The 15,751-nt window shown below is 42.4% G+C and overlaps 1 protein-coding gene and 1 long non-coding RNA gene across 2 annotated transcripts in view; both read right to left on the bottom strand.

Annotated features, from left to right (window-relative positions):
* LOC147336347 (uncharacterized) overlaps positions 1 to 15,751 on the bottom strand; it is a 397,968-nt gene that overhangs the window by 377,229 nt on the left and 4,988 nt on the right. The window lies entirely within an intron of this gene.
* Positions 697 to 4,103, bottom strand: LOC147336348 (uncharacterized). The gene is made up of 2 exons (XM_086287672.1): positions 2,322 to 4,103; positions 697 to 1,876 (listed from the first exon to the last, which is right to left on the bottom strand). Exons 1-2 carry the CDS (start codon positions 4,012 to 4,014, stop codon positions 705 to 707), a joined length of 2,865 nt encoding a protein of 954 aa, XP_086143798.1. The 5' UTR covers positions 4,015 to 4,103; the 3' UTR covers positions 697 to 704.

The raw sequence follows: 15,751 nt of genomic DNA, 5'->3' as shown, positions 1-15,751 counted from the left end.
TTTTTAAAACGCCCCCCTGTGGCTGTATATTTTTTTACAGCGTGAGGAAAGCTTTGGCGTCGAGGCGCTTGTTTCCGCTTAACCCTTGTGCGCCCGCCTGTTCTCGGGGCGTGGGTCGTGGTGACCCCCCGAGGTGTGTGTGTGTGTGATGATGATGATGATGATGATGATGAGTGTGTGTGTGTGTGTGATGATGATGATGATGATGATGATCCTGATGATGGTGGTGGTGGCGATGGGGGGTCTTGGTAACCCCCCTGGGGGGGGTGTGTTTTATGATGATTAGGGTGGGGGTCACTAGGACCCCCCCCGGGGGGGGGGGGCATATGTGATGATGATGATGATGATGATGATAGGTTTGGGGTCACTAGGACCCCCCGGGGGGCATATATTGTGTGATGATGATGATGATGATGATGATGATGATGATAGGTTTGGGGTCACTAGGACCCCCCCCCCGGGGGGCATATGTGATGATGATGATGATGATGATGATGATGATGATGATAGGTTTGGGGTCACTAGGACCCCCCGGGGGGGCATATGTGATGATGATGATGATGATGATGATGATGATAGGTTTGGGGTCACTAGGACCCCCCGGGGGCATATATTGTGTGATGATGATGATGATGATGATGATGATGATGATAGGGTGGGGTGGGGTGGGTCGCTAGGGGACCACCGTTGGGGCGCTTGTGTTATCACGGCGTCGGTGGCGTCCGGGGAGCTGCATCGCGGGAAGAAGAAGAAGAAGAAGAAGCGGCGCAGTTGGGACAGTACGTGACGGCGCAGTTTATACACACGTGCGCTCGGCACTCGCGGCACAGGATCTTGGTCTTGACGTCTTTGCTCCTGGGACACACGCGGCACCTGCGCCTCTTGACCGGAGAGGAGTCGCGTGGCGTAGCGTTGTTGTTAGAGGCTGCCTCGGCGGTAGCGCCTCGGGCCGCGACTCTGCCTCCTCCTCCTCCTCCTCCTCCTCCTCCTCCTCCTCCTCCTCCCGGTCCTCGCGCTAAAGCCGCCCTGGCTTCGAGCATGGGGCGCGCGAGCGCTTTGCCCAGTCGCTCGAGGAAGAGCCGTCGTCTGTTGAGCTTGCCCGGCATCCAGTCGGGGTGAATTTCCCTCCACAGCACGAACGCGTTGTAGGCCGCCACGTCGACCATGTTGTGGAAAAGGGCCACGGGCCACCTGCGGGTCTTTCTCCTGCAGCTGTACGTGCTCACGACCTTGTCCAGGTTGTCCACTCCTCCCTTGGTGCGGTTGTAATGCAGCACCAAGGGCGGTTTCGCGCCGCTGCTGTTGCTGCTGCTGCTGTTGCTGATGCGGCGGCTAGGCCGGGGCTCGGGGCCGGAGCGATGGTGGTAATAACGAGGAGCTGTGGTGAGGAGCAGCACGTTCTTGTTCTTCTTGGCCACGTAGGAGAGGATGATCGTGTCGGGCCCTCCTCCTCCTCCTCCTCCTCCTCCTCGTCCTCCTCTTCCTCCCCCTCGTCCCGCGGAGCCGCCGAGTACCACGGATTCGACGGAGCCCACGGGCCTGCCCTTGACGCAGCGCAGCTCTCTGGGGATCTCGGGTCTGTTCGACCGCAGAGTGCCCAGCACGGTGTGGCCTCTCTCGCGATAGAGCCTATCGGCGAGCTCGCGCGAGGTGAAAAAGTTGTCGCACGTGACGTTGCGTCCCGGAGTCAGTCCCTCGGTGAGGTCCACGACCACTCGAGTGGCCAGGTGCTTTTCGGGAGGGCCGCGCTTGTCGGGCTTGCCGGTGTAGACTTGCATCTTCCACGCGTAGCTGGAACGCGCGTCGCACGCCACCCATATCTTGATCCCGTACCTGGCCGGCTTGCTGGGCATGTACTGTCTGAACGGACACCGTCCTGATGGATGGATGGAGAGAGAGAGAGAGAGAGAGAGAGAGAGAGAGAGAGAGAGAGAGAGAGAGAGAGATGTGGGAAAGTGTGGGGGGAGATTGGGGCAGAAACGCAAGGAGAAGACATTCAATTCAATTCAATTCAATTTTATTTATATAGCGCCAAATCACAACAAAAGTCGCCTCAAGGCGCTTCATAGATACAAAGACATAAAGAGTCATAGACTTCATAGCTTCATAGCTTCATAGACATAAAGAGTCATAGACTTCATAGCTTCATAGCTTCATAGACATAAAGAGTCATGCGAAAGCAGCACAAACGCGGAACCCAACACGAGTATGCAACAGAGCAGCGAGCTAGCCCGTTTTCGTCATTCCCGCTCCTATTCCTCCTCTCTTCCCCCAGTCTCACACACACACACACACACACACACCACATAGTACGTACGTACCTCTGAACGGCACCAGTCTCTCGTCGACGGTGACCTCCGGTCCCGGGCGGTACATGGCGGGCAACCTCGCGCACCACTCGTCCCACACGGCTCTGATGGGGGCCAGTTTGTCGTAGCAGCTATCGCCGCCCTCGCCCTCGCCCTCGCCTTCGCCTCGCCCGGCCCTTCTGGTCTCCCTGTCGTCGAAGCGCAGCGCGCTCGAGTAGGCTCGAAAGGTCTTGAGCGGCATCGTGGCTCTGAACACGGACCTGCCGCTCTCGGCGTCCCACAGGCTCTCGCAGGCCTCTCCCCGGGACCTGTACACGCCGGCGAGCACGAGCAGCCCCAGGTAGGCTCGGAACTCGACGCGGCCCATGGGCTTCCATCCGTCGATGGCGGGCCTGCGCCTGCCCGCTTCCAGGTTGGTCATGGCGATCACCGAGTCCTCTATCTCCGGCGGAAAGTAGGCCATGAACGCGGAGGCCTCGTCTCGCGCCGCCGCCACAGCCTCTTCGGTGGGGCCTCGTCCCGGCGGGTCGAGGTCGTCGTCTTCTTCTTCTAATTCTAATTCTTCTTCTTCTTCTTCTTCTTCTTCTTCATAGTCTTTGTCTTCTTCATCGTCATCGTTATAATCATCAGCGAGGACGTCTTCTTCTTCTTCTTCTTCTTCTTCTTCTTCATCATCATTGGCGAGGATGTCTTCTTCTTCTTCTTCATAGTCTTTGTCTTTGTCTTCTTCTTCTTCTTCTTCTTTTTCTTCTTCTTCTTCTTCTTCTTCTTCTTCATCATCATTGGCGAGGATGTCTTCTTTTTCTTCTTCTTCTTCTTCTTCTTCATAGTCTTTGTCTTTGTCTTCTTCTTCTTCTTCTTTTTTTTCTTCTTCATAGTCTTTGTCTTCTTCTTTTTCTTCTTCTTCATCATCATCATCATCATCATCATCGGCGAGGACGTCTTCTTCTTCTTCTTCTTCTTCTTCTTCTTCTTCTTCATAGTCTTTGTCTTCTTCGTCATCGTCGTAGTCGTAATCGTCGGCTACATCAGCGTCGCGAGTTTCACCGACAGCGCCGCAGCCGCGATCGCGCCCAGGATCATGAACGCCACCTGCAGCGCGGCCGGCGTCGTCCTCTTGCCAAATCTCCCGAGTCCCCCGCCCCGGTGGGTCGGCGCCTGCTTCTTCTTCCTCTCCCTCTCGGCGGTTCGACTCGCCTTGCGAGCCGCCGTCCTGGCAGAGTTGCGACGCCATTTCGTAACCGCGATCGTCTTCCTCGCAACTACCCACCCCATCGTTTTCGTCCTCCTGATCCTCCGAGTGGCTCTCCTCCTCGTCGTCTGCGAGCGTTCGGGCCGTCGGGTCGTCGTTGTCGTCCCCCTCGGCCTCTTGCTCCTCTTCCTTGCTCTCGTCCTCCTCCAAGTTCTCCTGTAGCTGCTGCTGCTGCTGCTGCTGCCGCTGCTGCTGCTGCTGCCGCTGCTGCTGCCGCTGCTGCCGCTGCTGCCGCTGCTCTTGGTCTTCCTCGACCCCTAGCCCTCGATAGCGAAACGTGGCCGGTCGCAACAACGGAGCCACCGGAGCCGACCACGCAGCGTACGCCAAATGCGATGGCGATGGCGACGGTGATGGTGAGCGGGAGGAGGAGGAGGAGGACACCGCTGGCGATTGCGATCCGCCTGTACCGACCTTAGTGCTCTTTGGCTCCCACGGTCTAGTGCGTGACATTATCTTCTTCTTCTTCTTCTTCGTCTTCTTCTGCTTTCGCCGGGGTGTTTCTCGACCACCTTTTTACAAGACTTTATATCTCTCTCTCTCTCTCTCTCTCTCTCTCTCTCTCTCTCTCTCTCTCTCTCTCCAATCCCATCCCATCCAATCCCCATCCCATCCCATCCCCATCCCATCGGGGGGGGGGGGGGGATCTCGCGACCCCAACCTCCTCCCTCCCTCCCTCCCTCCCTCGGCGGGGGACCCGCATCCCCCGAGCCCGCCATCCCATCCCATCCCATCCCCATCCCATCGGGGGTCTCGCGACCCCAACCTCCTCCCTCCCTCCCTCCCTCCCTCTGCGGGGGACCCGCATCCCCCGACCCCGCCATCCCATCCCATCCTATCCCATCCCATCCCCATCCCATCGGGGGGGATCTCGCGACCCCAACCTCCTCCCTCCCTCCGCGGGGGACCCGCATCCCCCGAGCCCGCCATCCCATCCCCATCCCCATCCCATCGGGGGGATCTCGCGACCCCAACCTCCTCCCTCCCTCCCTCCCTCCCTCCGTGGGGGACCCGCATCCCCCGACCCCGCCGCTCTCCCCCTGGCGGGTGCATCAGGGTTAAGCACTTCTCTTTCAACTGCTGCTGTGTCCACAGTGTTAAAGCCATCATTTTACCCTCAAAACGTCGCCATCGTTGTTCTTTTTCCAACATCTTGTCTTTCAAAGCTCAGAGATGTAAACTTTTTAAACTGTGTGGGTCCAAGTGGAGGGATCACATTTTAGTCATTCAGTGATTCAAAGAATATGACCTTTTAATAGTCTTTCATATGTTTTCTGACTCTAAATGTTCTTTTCTCATTTCTTAGGTTTTTCTAATTTACAATTAAAACATTTTCAGCTTTTTTCCAACTTCTTCTTCTGTGTAACCTTCAGCTTTTAGCAGTTCAGCACTTTTGTTTTCAGGTTAAATTCGGGTTTTTTTTTTTATCTCATTCAAGATTTTTAACTTAAATTCAGTAATTAATTCATTTCAGTGCATACATTCAGATTCAAGCATTCACACTGCAGTTTCTTCAGAAAATGCACTTTCTAGTTATTATTATTATATTTTATTCTGTATTCCGTACGTTTTTTGTAATCCTATAACTTCAAAACCGTTCAACTTAGAAAAACCATTCAAACACCGTTAGATTCCTATTCTTTTGGACATGACTGCTTCTATTTTTCATATTTTTAACATTTATATTTTTAATTTTATTCAACTTTATTCAACAAAAATTTCCCATGTATTTCAATGGGGAGACCCTTCAAATTCTCATTCAACTTACTCATTTTTAAACTCTTACTACTTCCACATACATTGACATAGAGCCACCATTCAAACTTTAAAACGAAGACAAGACATTCAACTATTCAACTTGTATTTATCTTTTCAATATCTATTATACTTTTTCTTCAGTTCCAGTTTAAGTTTCATGATGTTTTTTCACCCGTTTCAGAGTTTATAATGGGTGTGTATGGGACGGAATGTTGGGGCTAGAGTGAGAGAGCTCAACTGCTAGAGTGAGAGGAGCAAAAAAATTAATCTTAAAATATTTTTTAAAACTGCTGCTGTGTCCACAGCGTTTGCTCTACAGCCACCATTTTACCCTCAAAACGTAGCCATCGCTGTCCTCTTTCATCCAATGTGTTTACTATTGTCCTAGGTGTTATGGTTCTTTCATAAATGTCACCAATGCACAGCCTCCTCCCTCCAACTCTTCCATAGACTCTAATGTTAAAATGGCTCAGAAGGTTCTTTTGAAAATCAGAAGAGCATGGTGTCTTTCCACTGTCACCACGTCCATATAATAAACTCCACAGACATGAAAACTGAGAATTCAGTAGACTAGACATTGCTGTCGCTCACGGTGAAAGAATTTCGTCAATACGACTTGTACTTTTCATATGGGAACGATTTGTTTCGGCCTGACTTTTCTGTTCATTTTAAGCAGCAAAAGTGAGGTGCATGTCTGTGTCCGTGTGTATGGAGCCATTGGGTGCGGTCACTATAGCAACCAGGCTCACACCTGCCTGCTTAACGAGCTCTGCCTGCCACTGTACCAAGATTCATCTTAAGCACTTCTCTTTCAACTGCTGCTGTGTCCACAGTGTTAAAGCCATCATTTTACCCTCAAAACGTCGCCATCGTTGTTCTCTTTCCAACATCTTGTCTTTCAAAGCTCAGAGATGTAAACTTTTTAAACTGTGTGGATCCAAGTGGAGGGATCACATTTTAGTCATTCAGTGATTCAAAGAATATGACCTTTTAATATTCTTTCAGATGTTTTCTGACTCTAAATGTTCTTTTCTCATTTCTTAGGTTTTTCTAATTTACAATTAAAACATTTTCAGCTTTTTTCCAACTTCTTCGTCTGTGTAACCTTCAGCTTTTAGCAGTTCAGCACCTTTGTTTTCAGGTTAAATTCGTTGTTTTTTTTTTGTTTTTTTTTTAATCTCATTCAATATTTTTAACTCAAAATTCAGCAATTAATTCATTTCAGTGCATACATTCAGATTCAAGCATTCACACTGCAGTTTCTTCAGAAAATGCACTTTCTAGTTATTATTATATTTTATTTTTCCGTACGTTTTTTGTAAGCCTACTCCTTCAAAACCGTTCAACTTAGAAAAACCATTCAAACACCGTTAGATTCCTATTCTTTTGGACAACACTGCTTCTATTTTTCATATTTTTAACATTTATATTTTTAATTTTATTCAACTTTATTCAACAAAAATTTATAATGTATTTCAATGGGGAGACCCTTCAAATCCTCATTCAACTTACTCATTTTTAAACTCTTACTACTTCCACATACATTGACATAGAGCCACCATTCAAACTTTAAAACGAAGACAAGACATTCAACTATTCAACTTGTATTTATCTTTTCAATATCTTTTATACTTTTTCTTCAGTTCCAGTTTAAGTTTCATGATGTTTTTTCACCCGTTTCAGAGTTTATAATGGGTGTGTATGGGACGGAATGTTGGGGCTAGAGTGAGGCAGCTTAACTGCTAGAGTGAGAGGAGCAAAAAAATTAATCTTAAAATATTTTTTAAAACTGCTGCTGTGTCCGCAGCGTTTGCTCTACAGGTATGATTTTACCCTCAAAACGTAGCCATGGCTGTCCTCTTTCATCCAATGTGTTTACTATTGTCCTAGGTGTTACGGTTCTTTCATAAATGTCACCAATGCACAGCCTCCTCCCTCCAACTCTTCCATAGACTCTAATGTTAAAATGGCTCAGAAGGTTCGTTTGAAAATCAGAAGAGCATGGTGTCTTTACACTGTCACCACGTCCATATAATAAACTCCACAGGCATGAAAACTGAGAATTTGGTAGACTAGACATGGCTGTCGCTCACGGTGAAAGAATTTTGTCAGTACGACTTTTACTTTTCATTTGGGAACGATTTGTTTCGGCCTGACTTTTCTGTTCATTTTAAGCAGCAAAAGTGAGGCGCATGTCTGTGTACGTGTGTATGGAGCCATTGGGTGCGGTCACTATAGCAACCAGGCTCACACCTGCCTGCTTAACGAGCTCTGCCTGCCACTGTACCAAGATTCATCTTAAACACTTCTCTTTCAACTGCTGCTGTGTCCACAGTGTTACAGCCATCATTTTACCCTCAAATTGTCGCCATTATTGTTCTCTTTCCAACACCGTGTCTTTCAAAGCTCAGGCATTTAAACTTTTTAAACTGTGTGGATCAAAGTGGAGGGATCACATTTGAGTCATTCAGTGATTCAAAGAATATGACCTTTTAATATTCATTCAGATGTTTTCTGACTCTAAATGTTCTTTTCTCATTTCTTAGGGTTTTCTAATTTACATTTAAAACATTTTCAGTTTTTTTCCAACTTCTTCTTCTGTGTAACGTTCAGCTTTTAGCAGTTCAGCACCTTTGTTTTCAGGTTAAATTCAGGTTGTTTTTTTTGTTTTTTTATCTCATTCAAAATTTTTAAATCAAAATTCAGCAATTAATTCATTTCAGTGCATACATTCAGATTCAAGCATTCACACTGCAGTTTCTTCAGAAAATGCACTTTCTAGTTAGTGTGAATGCTTGAAAAGCATTCACAGTATTGTTCTTCTAATTAGTGTGAATGCTTGAAAAGCATTCACAGTATTGTTATTCTAATCTTTATTATTATTATTATATTTTATCTATTCCGTACGTTTTTTGTAATCCTACTCCTTCAAAACCGTTCAACTTAGAAAAACCATTCAAACACCGTTAGATTCCTATTCTTTTGGACAACACTGCTTCTATTTTTCATATTTTTAACATTTATATTTTTAATTTTATTCAACTTTATTCAACAAAAATTTATAATGTATTTCAATGGGGAGACCCTTCAAATCCTCATTCAACTTACTCATTTTTAAACTCTTACTACTTCCACATACATTGACATAGAGCCACCATTCAAACTTTAAAACGAAGACAAGACATTCAACTATTCAACTTGTATTTATCTTTTCAATATCTATTATACTTTTTCTTCAGTTCCAGTTTAAGTTTCATGATGTTTTTTCACCCGTTTCAGAGTTTATAATGGGTGTGTATGGGACGGAATGTTGGGGCTAGAGTGAGGCAGCTCAACTGCTAGAGTGAGAGGAGCAAAAAAATTAATCTTAAAATCTTTTTTAAAACTGCTGCTGTGTCCGCAGCGTTTGCTCTACAGGTATGATTTTACCCTCAAAACGTAGCCATCGCTGTCCTCTTTCATCCAATGTGTTTACTATTGTCCTAGGTGTTATGGTTCTTTCGTAAATGTCACCAATGCACAGCCTCCTCCCTCCAACTCTTCCATAGACTCTAATGTTAAAACGGCTCAGAAGGTTGGTTTGAAAATCCGAAGAGCATGGTGTTTTTACACTGTCACCACGTCCATATAATAAACTCCACAGACATGAAAACTGAGAATTAGGTAGACTAGAAGCTGCTGTCGCTCACGGTGAAAGAATTTTGTCAATACGACTTTTACTTTTCATTTGGGAACGATTTGTTTCGGCCTGACTTTTCTGTTCATTTTAAGCAGCAAAAGTGAGGCGCATGTCTGTGTACGTGTGTATGGAGCCATTGGGTGCGGTCACTATAGCAACCAGGCTCACACCTGCCTGCTTAACGAGCTCTGCCTGCCACTGTGCCAAGATTCATCTTAAGCACTTCTCTTTCAACTGCTGCTGTGTCCACAGTGTTAAAGCCATCATTTTACCCTCAAAACGTCGCCATCGTTGTTCTTTTTCCAACATCTTGTCTTTCAAAGCTCAGAGATGTAAACTTTTTAAACTGTGTGGGTCCAAGTGGAGGGATCACATTTTAGTCATTCAGTGATTCAAAGAATATGACCTTTTAATAGTCTTTCATATGTTTTCTGACTCTAAATGTTCTTTTCTCATTTCTTAGGTTTTTCTAATTTACAATTAAAACATTTTCAGCTTTTTTCCAACTTCTTCTTCTGTGTAACCTTCAGCTTTTAGCAGTTCAGCACTTTTGTTTTCAGGTTAAATTCGGGTTTTTTTTTTTATCTCATTCAAGATTTTTAACTTAAATTCAGTAATTAATTCATTTCAGTGCATACATTCAGATTCAAGCATTCACACTGCAGTTTCTTCAGAAAATGCACTTTCTAGTCTTTATTATTATTATTCTATTTTATTATTATCTATTCCGTACGTTTTTTGTAATCTATCTCCTTCAAAACCGTTCAACTTAGAAAAACCATTCAAACACCATTAGATTCCTATTCTTTTGGACATGACTGCTTCTACTTTTCTCATTTTTAACATTTATATTTTTAATTTTATTCAACTTTTTTTCAACAAAAATTTCCCATGTATTTCAATGGGGAGACCCTTCAAATTCTCATTCAACTTACTCATTTTTAAACTCTTACTACTTCAACATACGTTCACATAGAGCCACCATTCAAACTTTAAAACGAAGACAAGACATTCAACTATTCAACTTGTATTTATCTTTTCAATATCTATTATACTTTTTCTTCAGTTCCAGTTTAAGTTTCATGATGTTTTTTCACCCGTTTCAGAGTTTATAATGGGTGTGTATGGGACGGAATGTTGGGGCTAGAGTGAGGCAGCTCAACTGCTAGAGTGAGAGGAGCAAAAAAATTAATCTTAAAATCTTTTTTAAAACTGCTGCTGTGTCCGCAGCGTTTGCTCTACAGGTATGATTTTACCCTCAAAACGTAGCCATCGCTGTCCTCTTTCATCCAATGTGTTTACTATTGTCCTAGGTGTTATGGTTCTTTCGTAAATGTCACCAATGCACAGCCTCCTCCCTCCAACTCTTCCATAGACTCTAATGTTAAAATGGCTCAGAAGGTTCGTTTGAAAATCAGAAGAGCATGGTGTCTTTACACTATCACCACGTCCATATAATAAACTCCACAGGCATGAAAACTGAGAATTAGGTAGACTGGACATTGCTGCCGCTCACGGTGAAAGAATTTCGTCAATACGACCTATACTTTTCATTTGGGAGCGATTTGTTTCGGCCTGACTTTTCTGTTCATTTTAAGCAGCAAAAGTGAGGCGCATGTCTGTGTACGTGTGTATGGAGCCGTTGGGTGCAGTCACTATAGCAACCAGGCTCACACCTGCCTGCTTAACGAGCTCTGCCTGCCACTCTGCCAAGATTCATCTTAAGCACTTCTCTTTCAACTGCTGCTGTGTCCACAGTGTTACAGCCATCATTTTACCCTCAAATTGTCGCCATTATTGTTCTCTTTCCAACACCGTGTCTTTCAAAGCTCAGACATTTAAACTTTTTAAACTGTGTGGATCAAAGTGGAGGGATCACATTTGAGTCATTCAGTGATTCAAAGAATATGACCTTTTAATATTCATTCAGATGTTTTCTGACTCTAAATGTTCTTTTCTCATTTCTTAGGGTTTTCTAATTTACAATTAAAACATTTTCAGCTTTTTTCCAACTTCTTCTTCTGTGTAACCTTCAGCTTTTAGCAGTTCAGCACTTTTGTTTTTAGGTTAAATTCGGGTTTTTTTTTTATCTCATTCAAGATTTTTAACTTAAATTCAGTAACTAATTCATTTCAGTGCATACATTCAGATTCAAGCATTCACACTGCAGTTTCTTCAGAAAATGCACTTTCTAGTTATTATATTTTACCTATTCCGTACGTTTTTTGTAATCCTACTCCTTCAAAACCGTTCAACTTAGAAAAACCATTCAAACACCGTTAGATTCCTATTCTTTTGGACAACACTGCTTCTATTTTTCTCATTTTTAACATTTATATTTTTAATTTTATTCAACTTTATTCAACAAAAATTTCCCATGTATTTCAATGGGGAGACCCTTCAAATTCTCATTCAACTTACTCATTTTTAAACTCTTACTACTTCCACATACATTGACATAGAGCCACCATTCAAACTTTAAAACGAAGACAAGACATTCAACTATTCAACTTGTATTTATCTTTTCAATATCTATGATACTTTTTCTTCAGTTCCAGTTTAAGTTTCATGATGTTTTTTCACCCGTTTCAGAGTTTATAATGGGTGTGTATGGGACGGAATGTTGGGGCTAGAGTGAGGCAGCTCAACTGCTAGAGTGAGAGGAGCAAAAAAATTAATCTTAAAATCTTTTTTAAAACTGCTGCTGTGTCCGCAGCGTTTGCTCTACAGGTATGATTTTACCCTCAAAACGTAGCCATCGCTGTCCTCTTTCATCCAATGTGTTTACTATTGTACTAGGTGTTATGGTTCTTTCATAAATGTCACCAATGCACAGCCTCCTCCCTCCAACTCTTCCATAGACTCTAATGTTAAAATGGCTCAGAAGGTTCGTTTGAAAATCAGAAGAGCATGGTGTCTTTCCACTGTCACCACGTCCATATAATAAACTCCACAGGCATGAAAACTGAGAATTCAGTAGACTAGACATTGCTGTCACTCACGGTGAAAGAATTTTGTCAATACGACTTTTACTTTTCATTTGGGAACGATTTGTTTCGGCCTGACTTTTCTGTTCATTTTAAGCAGCAAAAGTGAGGTGCATGTCTGTGTACGTGTGTATGGAGCCATTGGGTGCGGTCACTATAGCAACCAGGCTCACACCTGCCTGCTTAACGAGCTCTGCCTGCCACTGTACCAAGATTCATCTTAAGCACTTCTCTTTCAACTGCTGCTGTGTCCACAGTGTTACAGCCATCATTTTACCCTCAAAACGTCGCCATCGTTGTTCTTTTTCCAACATCTTGTCTTTCAAAGCTCAGAGATGTAAACTTTTTAAACTGTGTGGGTCCAAGTGGAGGGATCACATTTTAGTCATTCAGTGATTCAAAGAATATGACCTTTTAATATTCTTTCAGATGTTTTCTGACTCTAAATGTTCTTTTCTCATTTCTTAGGTTTTTCTAATTTACAATTAAAACATTTTCAGCGTTTTTCCAACTTCTTCTTCTGTGTAACCTTCAGCTTTTAGCAGTTCAGCACTTTTGTTTTCAGGTTAAATTCGGGTTTTTTTTTTTTTTTTAACTCATTCAAGATTTTTAACTTAAATTCAGTAATTAATTCATTTCAGTGCATACATTCAGATTCAAGCATTCACACTGCAGTTTCTTCAGAAAATGCACTTTCTAGTTATTAGTGTGAATGCTTGAAAAGCATTCACAGTATTGTTGTTGTAATCTTTATTATTATTATTATTATTATTATATTTTATTCTGTATTCCGTACGTTTTTTGTAATCCTACTCCTTCAAAACCGTTCAACTTAGAAAAACCATTCAAACACCGTTAGATTCCTATTATTTTGGACAACACTGCTTCCATTTTTCATATTTTTAACATTTATATTTTTAATTTTATTCAACTTTATTCAACAAAAATTTATAATGTATTTCAATGGGGAGACCCTTCAAATCCTCATTCAACTTACTCATTTTTAAACTCTTACTACTTCCACATACATTGACATAGAGCCACCATTCAAACTTTAAAACGAAGACAAGACATTCAACTATTCAACTTGCATTTATCTTTTCAATATCTATTATACTTTTTCTTCAGTTCCAGTTTAAGTTTCATGATGTTTTTTCACCCGTTTCAGAGTTTATAATGGGTGTGTATGGGACGGAATGTTGGGGCTAGAGTGAGGCAGCTCAACTGCTAGAGTGAGAGGAGCAAAAAAAATAATCTTAAAATCTTTTTTAAAACTGCTGCTGTGTCCGCAGCGTTTGCTCTACAGGTATGATTTTACCCTCAAAACGTAGCCATGGCTGTCCTCTTTCATCCAATGTGTTTACTATTGTACTAGGTGTTATGGTTCTTTCATAAATGTCACCAATGCACAGCCTCCTCCCTCCAACTCTTCCATAGACTCTAATGTTAAAATGGCTCAGAAGGTTCGTTTGAAAATCAGAAGAGCATGGTGTCTTTCCACTGTCACCACGTCCATATAATAAACTCCACAGACATGAAAACTGAGAATTTGGTAGACTAGACATTGCTGTCGCTCACAGTGAAAGAATTTTGTCAATACGACTTTTACTTTTCATTTGGGAACGATTTGTTTCGGCCTGACTTTTCTGTTCATTTTAAGCAGCAAAAGTGAGGTGCATGTCTGTGTACGTGTGTATGGAGCCATTGGGTGCGGTCACTATAGCAACCAGGCTCACACCTGCCTGCTTAACGAGCTCTCTCTGCCACTCTGCCAAAATTAATCTTAAACACTTCTCTTTCAACTGCTGCTGTGTCCACAGTGTTAAAGCCATCATTTTACCCTCAAAACGTCGCCATCGTTGTTCTTTTTCCAACATCTTGTCTTTCAAAGCTCAGAGATGTAAACTTTTTAAACTGTGTGGGTCCAAGTGGAGGGATCACATTTTAGTCATTCAGTGATTCAAAGAATATGACCTTTTAATATTCTTTCAGATGTTTTCTGACTCTAAATGTTCTTTTCTCATTTCTTAGGTTTTTCTAATTTACAATTAAAACATTTTCAGCTTTTTTCCAACTTCTTCTTCTGTGTAACCTTCAGCTTTTAGCAGTTCAGCACTTTTGTTTTCAGGTTAAATTCGGGTTTTTTTTTTTTATCTCATTCAAAATTTTTAACTTAAATTCAGTAATTATTTCATTTCAATGCATACATTCAGATTCAAGCATTCACACTGCAGTTTCTTCAGAAAATGCACTTTCTAGTTATTATTATTATATTTTATTCTGTATTCCGTACGTTTTTTGTAATCCTACTCCTTCAAAACCGTTCAACTTAGAAAAACCATTCCAACACCGTTAGATTCCTATTCTTTTGGACAACACTGCTTCCATTTTTCATATTTTTAACATTTATATTTTTAATTTTATTCAACTTTATTCAACAAAAATTTATAATGTATTTCAATGGGGAGACCCTTAAAATCCTCATTCAACTTACTCATTTTTAAACTCTTACTACTTCCACATACATTGACATAGAGCCACCATTCAAACTTTAAAACGAAGACAAGACATTCAACTATTCAACTTGCATTTATCTTTTCAATATCTATTATACTTTTTCTTCAGTTCCAGTTTAAGTTTCATGATGTTTTTTCACCCGTTTCAGAGTTTATAATGGGTGTGTATGGGACGGAATGTTGGGGCTAGAGTGAGACAGCTCAACTGCTAGAGTGAGAGGAGCAAAAAAATTAATCTTAAAATCTTTTTTAAAACTGCTGCTGTGTCCACAGCGTTTGCTCTACAGGTATGATTTTACCCTCAAAACGTAGCCATGGCGGTCCTCTTTCATCCAATGTGTTTACTATTGTACTAGGTGTTATGGTTCTTTCATAAATGTCACCAATGCACAGCCTCCTCCCTCCAACTCTTCCATAGACTCTAATGTTAAAATGGCTCAGAAGGTTCGTTTGAAAATCAGAAGAGCATGGTGTCTTTCCACTGTCACCACGTCCATATAATAAACTCCACAGGCATGAAAACTGAGAATTCGGTAGACTAGAAGCTGCTGTCGCTCACGGTGAAAGAATTTTGTCAATACGACTTGTACTTTTAATTTGGGAACGATTTGTTTCGGCCTGACTTTTCTGTTCATTTTAAGCAGCAAAAGTGAGGTGCATGTCTGTGTCGTGTGTATGGAGCCATTGGGTGCAGTCACTATAGCAACCAGGCTCACACCTGCCTGCTTAACGAGCTCTGCCTGCCACTGTGCCAAGATTCATATTAAACACTTCTCTTTCAACTGCTGCTGTGTCCACAGTGTCACAGCCATCATTTTACCCTCAAAACGTCGCCATCGTTGTTCTTTTTCCAACATCTTGTCTTTCAAAGCTCAGAGATGTAAACTTTTTAAACTGTGTGGATCAAAGTGGAGGGATCACATTTGAGTCATTCAGTGATTCAAAGAATATGACCTTTTAATATTCTTTCAGATGTTTTCTGACTCTAAATGTTCTTTTCTCATTTCTTAGGTTTTTCTAATTTACAATTAAAACATTTTCAGTTTTTTTCCAACTCCTCCTTCTGTGTAACCTTCAGCTTTTAGCAGTTCAGCACCTTTGTTTTCAGGTTAAATTCGTTTTTTTTTTTTGTTTTTTTTTAATCTCATTCAATATTTTTAACTCAAAATTCAGCAATTAATTCATTTCAGTGCATACATTCAGATTCAAGCATTCACACTGCAGTTTCTTCAGAAAATGCACTTTCTAGT

The sequence above is a fragment of the Aulonocara sp. 'chitande type north' Nkhata Bay genome, linkage group LG3, assembly GCF_057382095.1.
Source record: "Aulonocara sp. 'chitande type north' Nkhata Bay isolate Kocher_YH1m ecotype deep benthic linkage group LG3, A_spYH_male_GT1.1, whole genome shotgun sequence".
Lineage (NCBI taxonomy): Eukaryota > Metazoa > Chordata > Actinopteri > Cichliformes > Cichlidae > Aulonocara > Aulonocara sp. 'chitande type north' Nkhata Bay.
The sequence above is the reverse complement of the archived record's forward strand: the minus strand, read 5'-3'. Positions and strand labels throughout refer to the sequence as shown.